We start from the raw sequence: 14,155 nt of genomic DNA, 5'->3' as shown, positions 1-14,155 counted from the left end.
CTCGGATGGCGCGTACAGGTACAGCTGACCATGCAGCTTCAACACGATACCACAGTTGATCAAGAGTAGTGACTGGCGTACTGTGACGAGCCAGTTGCTCAGCCACCATTGACCAGATGTTTTGAACTGGTGAAAGATCTGCAGAATGTGCTACCAGGGCAGCAGTCGAACATTTTCTGTACCCAGAAAGGCCCGTACAGGACCTGCAACATGCGGTCGTGCATTATCCTGCTGAAATGTAGGGTTTCGCAGGGATCGAATGAAGGGTACAGTCACGGGTCGTAACACATCTGAAATGAAGCGTCCACTATTCAAAGTGCCGCCAATGCGAACAAGAGGTGACCGAGAGGTTTAACCAATGGCACACCATACCATCACAATGGGTGATACGCCAGTATGGCGTTGATGAATACACCCTTCCAATGTGCGTTCACCGCGATGTCGTCAAACACGGATGCGACCATCATGATGCTGTAAACAGAACCTGGGTTCATCCGAAAAAATGACGTTTTGCCATTCGTGCACCCACGTTCGTCGCCGAGTACACCATCGAAGGCGCTCCTGTCGGTGACGCAGCGTCAAGGGTAACCGCAGCCATGGTCTCCGAGCTGCTAGTACATGCTGCTGCAAACGTCGTCGAACTGTTCCTGCAGATGGTTGTCGTCTTGCAAACGTACCCATCAGTTGAATCAGGGTTCGAGACGTGGCTGCACGATCCGTTACAGCCATGCGGATAAGATGCCTGTCATCTCGACTGCTAGTGATACGAGGCCGTTGGGATTCAGCACGAAGTTCCGTATTACCCTCCTGAACCCACCGATTCCATATTCTGCTAACAGTCATTGGATCTCGACCAACGCGAGCAGCAATGTCGCGATACGATAAACCGCAATGGCGATAGGCTACAATCCGACCTGTATCAAAGTCGGAAACGTGATGGTACGCATTTCTCCTCCTTACACGGGGCATCACAAGAACGTTTCACCAGGCAACGCCGGTCAACTGGTGTTTGTGTATGAGAAATCGGATGGAAACTTTCCTCACGTCGGCACGTTGTAGGTGTCGCCACTGGCGCCAACCTTGTGTGAATGCTGTGAAAAGCTAATCATTTGCATGTCACGGCATCTTCTTCCTGTCGGTTAAATTTCGCTACTGTAGCGCGTCATCTTTGTGGTGTAGCAATTTCAACGGCCAGTAGTGTATTTTTGGGGGGACTCGCTGCCCCGTGGTCCCCGGCCGGCCGCTGCCTGCGAGATGTGACGGTGGCTGCTCGGTGCGCAGGTGCTGAGCCTCAACCTGACCAACCTGCTGATCCTGCTGGTGCTGAAGGCGCTGCTCTTCGGCGCGGGCATCTTCTCGTTCGGGCTGCTGGGCAAGCACCACTACGGGCGCGCGGCCACCGCCCCCGACGGAGGCGTCACGGAGGCGGAGCTGGCGCTGGCGCTGGCCTTCCTGTCCGGGGAGGCGGCCCCCGGGGGCGGACACGAGTGCCTGCAGCGCACCGCCTGCCTCGCCCCCAGCACCGCCTCCAGATACGCCGTCGCCGCCTCCGCCGCGCTCGCCGCCGTCAAGTCCTTCCCCGGGTACTCTCTTCTTGTTCTTATTTGTTTTGCTGTAGGCAGCACTTACCGTACAGCCAGCAACAGTAATAACTGTACAGACTTACATAAAAGCTTTTCAGTTAAAGTGACAGAGCAGGCTTAGTTTTAAATACATTAAGGAGACAAAAGTCACGGGGTGCCTCCTAATACAGGGCGAGTCAAAAGTCCTTGGACACCTTCATAAGTTGGAAGATTAAAGGGAAAATTGAAATGTGGTGATGGGAACATAGGTTTGACGTAGGGCCGCAACTTTTGGAGTGAATGTCATTCATGGCTGCCATCTTGAAATCCGCCATTTTGGATTAGAGACATTTTTTTTTAATGGGGAGTGTATGACACATCAAATAACACTCTCTTGAGCTCTGGAATTTAGTGGCGTAATCTGTCTATCTTGTACAGTTTAGAGGTTATTAATGTTCAAAGTTACCTCGATACCGTCTCATGTCTCGGGATGGACAACACGTAGAACATGTGTTGTAGCAGTCGGTATGAAGATAATTTCCCAACTTTGAACATTAATAACCTCTAAACTGTACAAGATAGACAAAAAGAAATTACACCACTAAATTCCAGAGCTCAAGCGAGTGTTATTTGAAGTGTCATACACCTCCGTTCGAATTTTTAAAAAAATGACTCTAATCCAAAATGGCGAATTTCAAGATGACGGCCAAGAATGACATTCACTCCAGAAGTTGCGGCCCCACGCCAAACCTATGTTCCCATCATCACATTTCAATTTCCCCTTTAATCTTCCAACTTATGAAGGTGTCCAAGGTCTTTTGACTCGCCCTGTATATTGTGAGACCTCCTTTTAACCGACGTAGTACGGTAACTCGACGTGGCGTGGACCTGACAAGTCGTTGGAAGTCCCCTGCAGAAACACTGAGCCGTGCTATCTCTACAGCCGCCCATAGCTGCGAAAGTGTTGCAGATGCAGGATTTTGTGCACGAACTGACCTCTCGGTTATATCTCATAAATGTGTTATGTATGGGCAGACCATTTGCTCGAATTGACCAGAATATTCTTCAAACCAATCACAAATAATAGTGGCCCAGACAAATGGCGCATTGTCATCCATAAAAATTTCATCGTTGTTGTGAACGTGAAGTCCATGAACGCCTGCAAATGGTCTCGAACTAGCCGAACATAACCATTTCCAGTTAACGACCGGTTCCTTTGGACCAGAGGAGCCAGTCCATTCCATGCAAACGCAGCCCACACCATTATGGAGCCACCACCAGCTCGCACAGTGCCTCGTTGACAACCTGAGTCCAAGACTTCGTGGGGTCTGCGCCACATTCGAAACTTACCATCAGCTCTTACCAACTGAAATCAGGACTCATCCGACCAGGCCACAGTTTACCAGGTTTTCCAGTCGTCTAGGGTCCAACAGACGTGGTTGGCTAGGAGAAGCGCTGCGGGCGATGTAGTGCTGCCAGCAAAGGCACCAGCGTCGGTCGTTCGCTGTACTGTGCTAACGGATACGCTCGTCCCACGTCACAATTTGATTTCTGCTGTTATTTCACCCAATATTCATTGTCTGTTAGTATTGACAACTCTACCCGAACTCTGCAGATTTCGGTCGTTAAGTGAAGGCCGTCGGCCACTGCGTTGTCGATGGTGAGAGGTAATGACTGAAATATTGAATTCCCTAACCATCTCCAAAATGGTACATCCTATGCGTCACCATTACGCGTTCAAAGTCTCATTAATTTCCGTCGCGCTGCCATAATCACCTGTGTTCAAATGACAGCTCCACCAATTCAACGCCCTTTTATACCTTGTGTACGCAATACTACCGCCATCTGTATATGTGCATACCCCTATCCCATGACAAAAGTGTAAGGGGTAGTCAAGTGGAAACCGAACACCCACCGTAAGACGGCGCGTGACCGCACAGTTGTTGCGTTTCGAGACTGTCATAGCTGCGGTAGGGGAACGCCATAGTGCCACATCACAGGTGCACACGGCTGTTGGATTATCACCTTCGTTATTGGCGGATTGGTCTGGTGGATTCGTCTAGCTGTCATACACTGAAGCGCCAAAGAAACTGGTATAGGTATGTGTATTCAGATGAATGAAGACAACAAGTGTCTCGCGCAGTTGTTAGGTCTGTTACTGCTTCTACACTGGCAAGTTATCAAGATTTAAGTCAGTTTGAACGTGGTGTTATAGTCGGCGCACGAGCTATGGGACACAGCATCCCCGAGGTAACGATGAAGTGGGGATTTCCCCGTACGACCATTTCACTGGTGTACCGTGAATATCAGGAATCCGGTAAAACATCAAATCTCCGACATCGCTGCGGCCGGAAAAAGATCCTGCACCAACGGGATCAACGACAACTGAAGAAAATCGTTCAATATGACAGAAGTGTGCAACCCTTACGCAAATTGCTGCAGATTTCAATGGTGGGCCATAAACATGGGTCAGCGTGCGAACCATTCAACGAAACATCATCAATATGAGCTTCCGGAGCTCAAGGCCCACTCGTGTACCCTTGATGACTGCACGACACAAAGCTTTATGCCTCGCCTGAGCCCGACAACTCCGACATTGGACTGTTGATGACTGGAAACATGGCGTCTGGTCGGACGAGTCTCATTTCAAATTGTATCGAGAGAATGGACGTGTACGGGTATGGAGACAGCATCCTGAGTCCATGGACCCTGCATCTCAGCAGGAGACTGTTCAAACTGGTGGAGGCTCTGTAATGGTGTGGGGCGTGTACAGTTGGAGCGATATAAGACCGCTGATATGTCTACATACGACTCTGACAGGCGACATGTATGTAAGCATCCTGTCTGATCACCTGCATCCATTCAAGTCCATTGTGTATTCCGACGGACTTGGGCAATTCCAGCACGACAGTGCGACACCCCAGATGTGCAGAATTGCTACAGAGTGGCTCCAGGAACACTCTTCTCAGTTTCAACACTTCCACTGACCACCAAACTCCCCAGACATGAACATTATTGAGCACAGCTGGGGTGGCCTGCAATGTGCTGTTCAGAAGAGATCTCCACCTCTCGTACTCTTACGGATTTATTGACAAACCTGCACGATTCATGGTGTCAGTTCCCTTCAGACATTAGTCGAGTCCATGCGACTTCGTGTTGCGGCACTTCTGCGTGCCCCTACACGATATTAGGCAGGTGTACCGGTTTCTTTGGCTCTTCAGTGTAGTGTCGTACGTCTAACACCTGCCATTCCTCTAGTCTTCAGACAGCTGTATAGTAGACGTAGCTTTCATTCCTCACCCGCTCATTACACGGACTCCGGCGATCACATGGAAGCAAGTTCCTCGAGCGTAGAACACAATCCGACAAATGCTATGCTTCGGCGATTTGGTTGGTAAGCACTGCGCCATCCTCTGGTACAGCCCGGATCTTTCACTGTGTGATTTTCACATCTTTGGCGACCTGAAGGAAAACACGAGTGGACGTCAGGTTCGGTCAGACGAGGGAGCGTAAGAACGGGTGCCGTTGTGGGTCCGTCAATCGCCGATAGCGTTCTACGAAACAGGACTTGATCGTCTCGTCTCCCAGTGAGATAAATATCTTGACGTGTGGTGATTACCATCGAATGCAACAATTCCATGAGCCCTCTGTGGCGATTGTTCCGTTTTCATTTGACTGCCCCTCATAAATAGTACCAAATGCTGAGGCGCTTACGTTACATCTACATCAATACTCTGCAGGCCACCTAACGGTGTGTGGCGGAGGGTACTTCTGATACCACTAAGTGATTTCCCCCCCCCCCCCCTTCCTCTTCCATTCGCGAATGGCGCGTGGGAAGAGTGATTGTCTGGTAAGCCTCTGTATTGGCCCTAATTTCTTGAGTTTTCTCGTCGTCGTCATTAAGCGAGATATACGACGGTCACTCCAAAAAAAATGCACACTATTTTTTTTAAAATCCATCTTTTATTCTACATGTTTGAAAGTTTTACAGTGTGTAGATACATCTTTTAGGAACAATATCTTCATTTATCCACATAATTTGCATCCCTCTCAGCTGCCTTACGCCATCTTGGAACCATGGCCTGTATACCCGCACGGTGAAATTCTGGACCAACTTGTTGGAGTCTCTGTTTGGCAGCGTGCACAAGGGAGTCATCATCTTCAGACCTTATTGCACGAAGAGAGTCTTCCAGTTTCCCAAAAAGATGATAGTCACATGGAGCCAGTTCAGGACTGTAAAGCGGGTGTTTTAATGTTGTCCATCCGAGTTTTGTGATCGTGTCCACGTTTTTTTGAATTACATGTGGCCGTGCATTATCGTGCAACAGCAAAACATCCTGGTTTTGCCGGTGTGGTCGAACACGACTCAGTCGAGCTTGAAGTTTCTTCAGTATCGTCACATATGCATCAGAATTTATGGTGGTTCCACTTGGCATGATGTCCACAAGCAAAAGTCCTTCGGAATCGAAAAAAACCGTAGCCATAATTTTTCGAGCAGAAGGTGTGGTTTTGAATTTTTTTTCTTAGGTGAATTTGCATCATGCCACTCCATTGATTGCCTCTTCGTCTCTAGTGGAAAATGATGGAGTCACATTTCATCGCCTGTCACAATTCTTCTAAGAAGTTCATCTCCATCATTCTCGTACTGTTCCAAAAGTTCGCTGCATACCGTTTTTCTTGTTTCTTTGTGAGCCACTGTCAACATCCTGGAAACCCACCTGGCACAAACCTTTTTTAACACCAACACTTTCAGTATTCTGCAAACACTTCCTTCCCCTATCGCAACGTAGCATGACAATTCGTACATTGTGATGTGTCTGTCAGCAGTCGCCAATTCGTTAACTCTCTGCACGTTGTCTGGAGTGTGTGCAGTACGAGGCCTGCCGCTGCGAGGACAGTCCTCAATATTGCGGTGCCCACTTTCATTTAACCTGCTTGCCCACCAACTAACTGTACTGCCATCGACAGCAGCATCTCCGTACACCTTTTTCAACCTCTTGTGCATGTTTCCCACTGTCTCGTTTTCACAGCACAGGAATTCTATGACAGCACGTTGCGTCTGACAAACGTCAAGTGTAGCAGCCATCTCGAAGACATGCTGTGTCGGCGCCACTCACGGGAACAGGTTGAACTGAGTTTGAAAACAAGCGGGAAGAGTGTGTCTACACACTGTAAAACTTTCACACATGCAGAATGGAAACTGTATTTTTTACAAAAATAGTGTGCATTTCTTTTGGAGTGACCCTCGTACATAGGTGGGAGTAATATGTTGTCTAACTCTTCCCGGAGAGTGCTCACTCTAAATTGCAATAGTTAACCTCTCTGTCACTCACAACGCCTCTCTTGCAAGGTCTGCCACTGGTGTTCGTTGACCATCTGGGTAACGCCCTCGCGTCGACTAAGCGATTCCGTCACGAAACGTGCCGCTCTTCATTGGATCTTCTCTCTTCCTTCTCTTATGTACACGCAGTATGGTACATTCATTGACGTTCAAGGTGTCCTGCCAGATCCTGCACCATTCGCCAATCCACTGTAGATTATTTTGCAAACCTTTACTGTTCTCTGTCGTTGCTACTCGTTGCAAAGAACGGTATGATGTGCGATTAGTCTTGAAGACCATCCTACGCTTTCTACTACATCATTTATGCACATTGTAAACAGTAGCAGTCCTGTCACAGTTCTTTGCGTTACCCCCGAAATTATCTTTACATCTGTCGATTTTGTGCCGTTAAGAGCGATGTGTTGTGTGTTTTGAGTTATAGCACAAGAAAGTCTTGAATTCAGTCGAAAATTTCTTTCGATGCTCTATAAACTCGTATTTTTTCCACTAAGTGGCAGTGTGGGGCAGTGTCAGATTCCTTCCAGAAGTCGGGAGACACGGCATCAAGCGGAGCGCGGATGTCTACAATGCAATGCTGTGGATCTCATGGAGGCACAGAGCGAGCTGAGTTTCGCAAGATCTCTGTTTGCGGAATCGATGTTGATTTTTATAGAGGAGGTCTTTGCGGAATTGATGTCGTTTTTTATAGAGGAGGTTTTGTTCTCCAAAGACGTTATAACACCTGAACGTAAAAGACGTCCCATAATTTTCTAACGGATTGAAGTCAACAATGTGGACTTGTAATTATGTGCATCCGCCATTCTTGAAAACGGGAGTGACCTGCGCTTTTTTTTTCAGTTGCTAGGTACTCTTCGTTCCTCCACTCACGCACAGGTCTGTCCTTATTGTGGTTCCACATGGGGTATTTTATTCAAAATAGTTTGAGGGTATGTGTACAAATAAAAGTTCTCAGTTTTAAAAGTATACAAGGAAACAGCTGCAAAATACTAACGCGAATACTTTACAGACGAATGAAAGAACTGGTAGAAGCTCAACTCGGAGAAGATCAGTTTGGATTCCGTAGAAATGTAGGAACACGTGAGGCAATACTGACCCTACGATTAATCTTAGAAGAAAGATTAAGGAAAGGCAAACCTACGTATCTAGCATTTGTAGACTTAGAGAAAGCTTTTGACAATGTTGACTGGAATACTCTCTTTCAAATTCTGAAGGTGGCAGGGGTAAAATAGAGGGAACGAAAGGCTATTTACAATTTGTACAGAAAGCAGATGGCAGTTATACGAGTCGAGGGACATGAAAGGGAAGCAGTGGTTGGGAAGGGAATGAGACAGGGTTGTAGCCTGTCCCCGATGTTATTCAATCTGTATATTGAGATAGCAGTAAAAGAAACAAAAGAAAAATTAGGAGTAGGTATTAAAATCCAAGGAGAAGAAATAAAAACGTTGAGGTTCGCCGATGACATTGTAATTCTGTCAGAGACACCAAAGGACTTGGAAGAACAGTTGAACGGAATGGACAGTGTCTACAAAGGAGGATATAAGATGAACGTCAACAAAAGCAAAACGAGGATAATGGAATGTAGTCGAATTAAGTCGGGTGATGCTGAGGGAACTAGATTAGGAAATGAGACACTTAAAGCAGTAAATGAGTTTTGCTTTTTGGGGAGCAAAATAACTGATGATGGTCGAAGTAGAGAGGATATAAAATGTAGACTGGCAATGGCAAGGAAAGCGTTTCTGAAGAGGAGAAATTTGTTAACATCGAGTATAGATTTAAGTGTCAGGAAGTCGTTTCTGAAAGATTATTTGTATGGAGTGTAGCCATGTATGGAAGTGAAACATGGACGATAAATAGTTTAGACAAGAAGAGAATAGAAGCTTTCGAAATGTGGTGCTACAGAATAATGTTGAAGATTAGATGGGTAGATCACGTAACTAATGAGGAGGTACTGAATGGAATTGGGGAGACGAGGAATTTGTGGCCCAACTTGACCAGAAGAAGGGATCGGTTAGCAGGACACATTCTGAGCCATCAAGGGATCACCAATTTATTATTGGAGGGCAGCGTGGAGGGTAAAAATCCTAGGACACCAAGAGATGAATACACTAAGCAGATTCAGAAGGATGTAGGCTGCAGTAGGTACTGGGAGATGAAGAAGCTTGCACATGATTGAGTAGCATGGAGAGCTGCATCAAACCAGTCTCAGGACTGAAGACCACAATAATAATAATAATAATAATAATAATAACAACAACAACAACAACATGGATACAGTCGATACAGGGTGTCCCAGAGGAATATTATGACAGGAATATGACAGGGACGATCACTCAAGGCAAAAGGGTCTGGTAAACATGGGCTTTAAAATGTATAGCTTAGAAACTATGTGCACTTGTTCAGCAGAAGAGATTTGTTTCACAGTAGTGAAGATGAGGAAGTGCTCATAATGCATGCACTTTTGAGCCCACATTAACTGGATATTTTTTCTTGTTTTGGTCCATACTACCTCCTCCAAAAATATAGAAAGCCAGCTGTAGACCATACTTCTTTCACAGTACCAAATTAAAAAGTGCTAACAGCACTATATAGGTAATATTCGGCAACAAAATTTTTTGCTCGTTTGCCCAATAACGTAAAATGTCTGACAGGTAGCAAAGCAAGTTTTAAATCTAACTTGAAATCATTTCTCCTTGACAACTCCTTTTTTTCCACTGACGAATTTCTACTTAAAAACTGGTAACTAGCTCTTCATCCAGACCGTGAACGCCCAAGGGATGTCTACCAGCTGTCGTGTCATCCTCTGCCTTGCAGATGCTGTACAGAGGAGCAGGTGGTCAGCACACCACCCTCCCATCCATTTTCCAGACTTACCACATTGCTGAGCTGCTCCTACCAGCCAAGCAGCTCCTTAAAGGGCATCACGAGGCTCAGTGGATCCTGTATTAAAAACTGCTAGCAAGTTAAAAAATGCTCCTTGTTTTTAAGTGTAATGGCACGAGTAGGATTAAAAATAATGTGTTCATTAATGTTAATACTAATCAACTGCTGGCACATTAAAACTGTGAGTCAGACCGGGACTCAAACTCGGTAGACGTTAGAGCACTTGCCCGAGTTCGAGTCTCGATCCGACACACAGTTTTTTAATCTGCCAGGAAGTTTCGTATCAGCGCACACACTGCTACAGAGTGAAAATTTCATACTTAATACTAATCACGTATACATATCATGTAAACTGACTCATTCTATATCATTTTGATAAAGCAGTCATTCAAATGATCTACGGAACACGTAACTAACTAACTAACTAACTAAGCTTGGCAACCACTCGGTGCTATTCGAAAGGAGTAGGCTGTGTGCTAGCTCCAGGTTTCCTCTCTCCCTCCCTTCATCCATAACAACACAAATTCAAAACTTCACTGTACACTCACTCATCACATCATCCACACAACAGAGATACACACTTCTCACTCTATAACCAACGTTATCCCACCTCAACTGGGACCTCGTCGTGAATGGCAGTGATGGACTCCTGCATCTGCTCCCATACACTATATATATGTTCAGTCTCTTGAGATATTCCGTGGCTTCCTTTACCCAGTTGCTTTTCACTGTATTAATCATTACTGCATTAAAAAACTTACTGATCTGACTGTCTTCATTCATCCCGTGTACATCTCCTGATGTTATTTGTAATCATTTCTGTTTGTTTACACAGACCATTTGTCAGTCTCTTTAGCCAGGTCCCCTCTTCTCAGTTGCTCTTTAGATTTTTCCAGTACTTTCCTCTCTTGATTCTCTATATTCTTCATCTTTGTTCTTCCCTCGATTGGTATTGTTTCTGAGATGTATCAGGCCTCTCATGACACTGTTGTATTATAGTGCCTCAGTTTAACAGTGATGAAGACACTTCTTTTCTTGTAGGGATTCCACACGAGTCTGTACGTATTCTCTAGTTTAGTGATCCTTTCTTCATTCGATGTCAAGTTCAGTCCTGTTTTCTGTGTAATCTCTCTGAAGTATTTCAATTTTTCTACTTGTGTTATCTTTCCATACCTAATTACCAGTGTCTCTCCGTTGAGGATTGTGTCTATGTATTATGCTTTTTCATGAGAAAGCTGTACTCCTGTTTTGGCTGCAATTTTGTGTAGTGTCTCCAAAGCTTCTTTGATTTCTTTTTTGTTATTTATTATGATGACCATATCATCAGCACAGGCCTGACTTTTGTGTTGGCAGTTCTTCCCTTGTGTCTCTTCATCTTTCCCCTCTTGACTCCTTAGCTCTATGTCCTGATTATTTTCTCTGCAACTGGATTAAATAGAATGGGTGACAGGCCATCTCGCTTTCTCGCTCCTGTCTCGATTTTGAATGATTCTGAGATCTCTCCCAAGAATTTAACTTTGGATGTTGTATTTGTTCAAATTAACTGCATTAGCTTTCTGGTCTTTTTATCTTCCTTCATTTCTTCCCGCGTGTTGCAGAGTGTTTCCTGTCTATGGTGACGTAGGCCTTCTTGAAGTCAAGGACTGTTATTGTCGTGTTCCTGGACTTTGACATTGTTAATATGTTCTCAGGCACCAGATCTGTTCACTGCATGATTGTTGGATGCATGAAGTGCAAATTCATTGAAATGCAGTGTCACATTTATCCAAGCTATTACAACAGAATGTAGGCAAAAGCGGTGAACAGATTTCACCTTGAGGGAGGGGAGGATGGATCTTGCAGTAGCCTTAAAAATGCCTTTGTGAATGGTAAACTCATCACAAAAATAACCTATATAACAGTCTTGTTCATTCTCAATGAAAATAGGAGAAGTACCATACTGTACTTGTTCTGATCCGTCACTGGCTGGATGAAGGGCGTTGGAAGGGAAGGAAGGTAATTGGTACTTGATGTTACAACTTTACAGTTTACATGCCTCAGGAAAAAAAGTACCATTGCTAAAAATAAAAAAAATATTTATGAAGTATTTAAAATATCAGCATCAGTAGCAACTGGAAAGGTACCAACACACAATAATTTATGTCATTAAAAATTATCTAACTGCGAGATCACTTGCTTAAAAGGTACATTTTATGAGCTGTTTTGAAGCATACAATTTTTTGTCTTCCCTTAATGTTGTCACATAATGTGTCGCAAAGCTCTATCTCTGCTTTTAATGGTCCAGTTTGCTTAGTATGTTAATTTTCTGTATCCAGTTACAGATTTTGTCTGGTACTTTATGTGTGAGCATCCTGGCTTGTATGAAAATCTGGCCTCTATTCTCTCAATTTTTCTTCCCAAATAATGTAATCTCCAAGAAATACAAGTTAGGCAGTATAAGGACTTACAGTTTTTAAACAATAGTTTGTGTGAGTTGGTGTGAGATATATTTTCAAGGGTCACAATAATCCTTTTTTATGTTTTAAGGCACCTTATGCTTGCATGAGACTTTCCCCAAAAAGAATTCCATATCTTAAGAATGAGTCTACCTGTGCACAATGCACATTTCTGTGTAATCTTTGGTTGTGAACCCTGCCAAAATTTTGATAAAATAACATGTGGTACAAAATTTATTGGTTACATAGTTCACATGTTCACCTCATTTTAAGTAATCTTAAACCCAAGGCCCAAGGAATTCAGTGAAATTCACTATTTCTGGTTTCTTTATAAATGGAGTTTTTTCTGCAGTTTGTTTTCTCTGTGTTTATTATAAGGCTATTTTAGAAGAGCCACTTTGCAGTTTATGATACATCTAAAAGAAGAGCATTAATTCTGTAAATTACAGTTAAATTAAATTGTGTCACTGAGTACCTTCTGTTCCAGTGTAATGGGATACAACCCTCGCTATGAAGAAATTGTATCTGGAATGAGGACAGCAGTGGAGTTCGGCAAGTCAGGAGGATTGTGCGCGGAACGCTACAAGTGTTCTGACAAGTAGCACCCTCCTCCAGCAGATCTCAGAAGCGCAAGACTTTCAGTGAAAGCAGCTGCTGTCTCTGTGATGGTGGCTTGGCAGGTTGTCGCCTGTGTTTCTCGACCTGTGCCACACACTTTCTGGAGTCTATTATAGCTTTCACACAAGACTACACCAAAACGTGATGTGTGCAGACACTAAACAAATATGTACTCAGTTCAACAGAATATTTTCATACTATACTATTGATTCATCACTGTTGTTCCACATCCATTTATTTAAGAAAGAGAGTAGCATGAAGTATACACATTATAGTAGTGAATCTCATGTAATAAAAATATTATTAACTCTCAAAAAAATTGGAACATATTTAGAAACTTACAGATCTCATTAGACTTTTAAAAGATGCAGGATGCTATTCTTGTAATTTGAAATAGCTGTTTGAACTATAGGTAAAATGAGAGCAAAGCAACCACTCACCTATAATGGACTGATGTGTGGAACATTGGAACATATAACAGGACTCAATTACATGTTTCTATGCTCCTCACATCAGTCTGTTACAGGTACGTGATTGCCTTTCCCTTATTTTATATATTTTTCCATCCAGAATTTTCCATTATTGTTATAAATAGTTTTTGGGGAATTTATTGTATGCATATTGTACTGAACAAATTAAAAATAAATATACTCGTAAGAATCACCACGGAGTGTCTCTTTTCACAAAAAACACAGACAGATAATTAAAAGGGAGAGATAGAAGTGCAAAAAATAAGAAATACAGATATGCGCCACTGCCAACACATTTGGAATGAGAGAAACAGCAATTGTTTCGAAATTTAAATTTATCTATTGTTTGATCGCCTCAAAGAATAAATTTAAATACAAGTTAGGATTAATTCAGCTGCTCAAACTTCTATACATTTCTTTTGGAATGAATTAATCTGTGCAACAAAAATTATAACTGTAAGTCTTCTTTGATAACTCTTACTTTTTAGAATAGAGTCTCATTTCTAAAATATATTTATTCAGCAACAACACACACATAAAAAAAGTGCAGTATAGATGAAACCAACAATCAAAGTAACAAGATAGAGTCATCATCTTGTTCATAAGACATTTCTTTTCAAAATAGCATCCTTCCCTGTATCTTCTGTAAGAAACCTCTGCCCTAATATCACATCAGCAACCACGTGTGGGAGTGGGTGATGTTCACGATTACCCCCTCTCTCCTCCAGTGAAGCAAACCACTGATGCAAACAAATTATTATGATATATTAAAATATTTTATCTATCTAATTTTTATTATTATTAAACTCTAGGGCATCTGTAGAATGTTAAATGTTGGAGAGATGGTAA

The 14,155-nt window shown here is 43.5% G+C and overlaps 1 protein-coding gene across 1 annotated transcript in view; it reads left to right on the top strand.

Annotated features, from left to right (window-relative positions):
* Positions 1-13,462, top strand: part of LOC126210351 (uncharacterized) — a 116,261-nt gene extending 102,799 nt beyond the window's left edge. Inside the window, exons 3-4 of the mRNA XM_049939565.1 lie at positions 1,282-1,583; positions 12,706-13,462. Coding sequence (XP_049795522.1) covers positions 1,282-1,583; positions 12,706-12,820 — 417 coding nt within the window. The 3' untranslated portion in view covers positions 12,821-13,462. The remainder of the gene's footprint in view (positions 1-1,281; positions 1,584-12,705) is intronic.
* Positions 13,463-14,155: the final 693 nt, after the last annotated feature.

The sequence above is a fragment of the Schistocerca nitens genome, chromosome 10 (assembly GCF_023898315.1).
Source record: "Schistocerca nitens isolate TAMUIC-IGC-003100 chromosome 10, iqSchNite1.1, whole genome shotgun sequence".
Classification (NCBI taxonomy): domain Eukaryota; kingdom Metazoa; phylum Arthropoda; class Insecta; order Orthoptera; family Acrididae; genus Schistocerca; species Schistocerca nitens.
The sequence above is the reverse complement of the archived record's forward strand: the minus strand, read 5'-3'. Positions and strand labels throughout refer to the sequence as shown.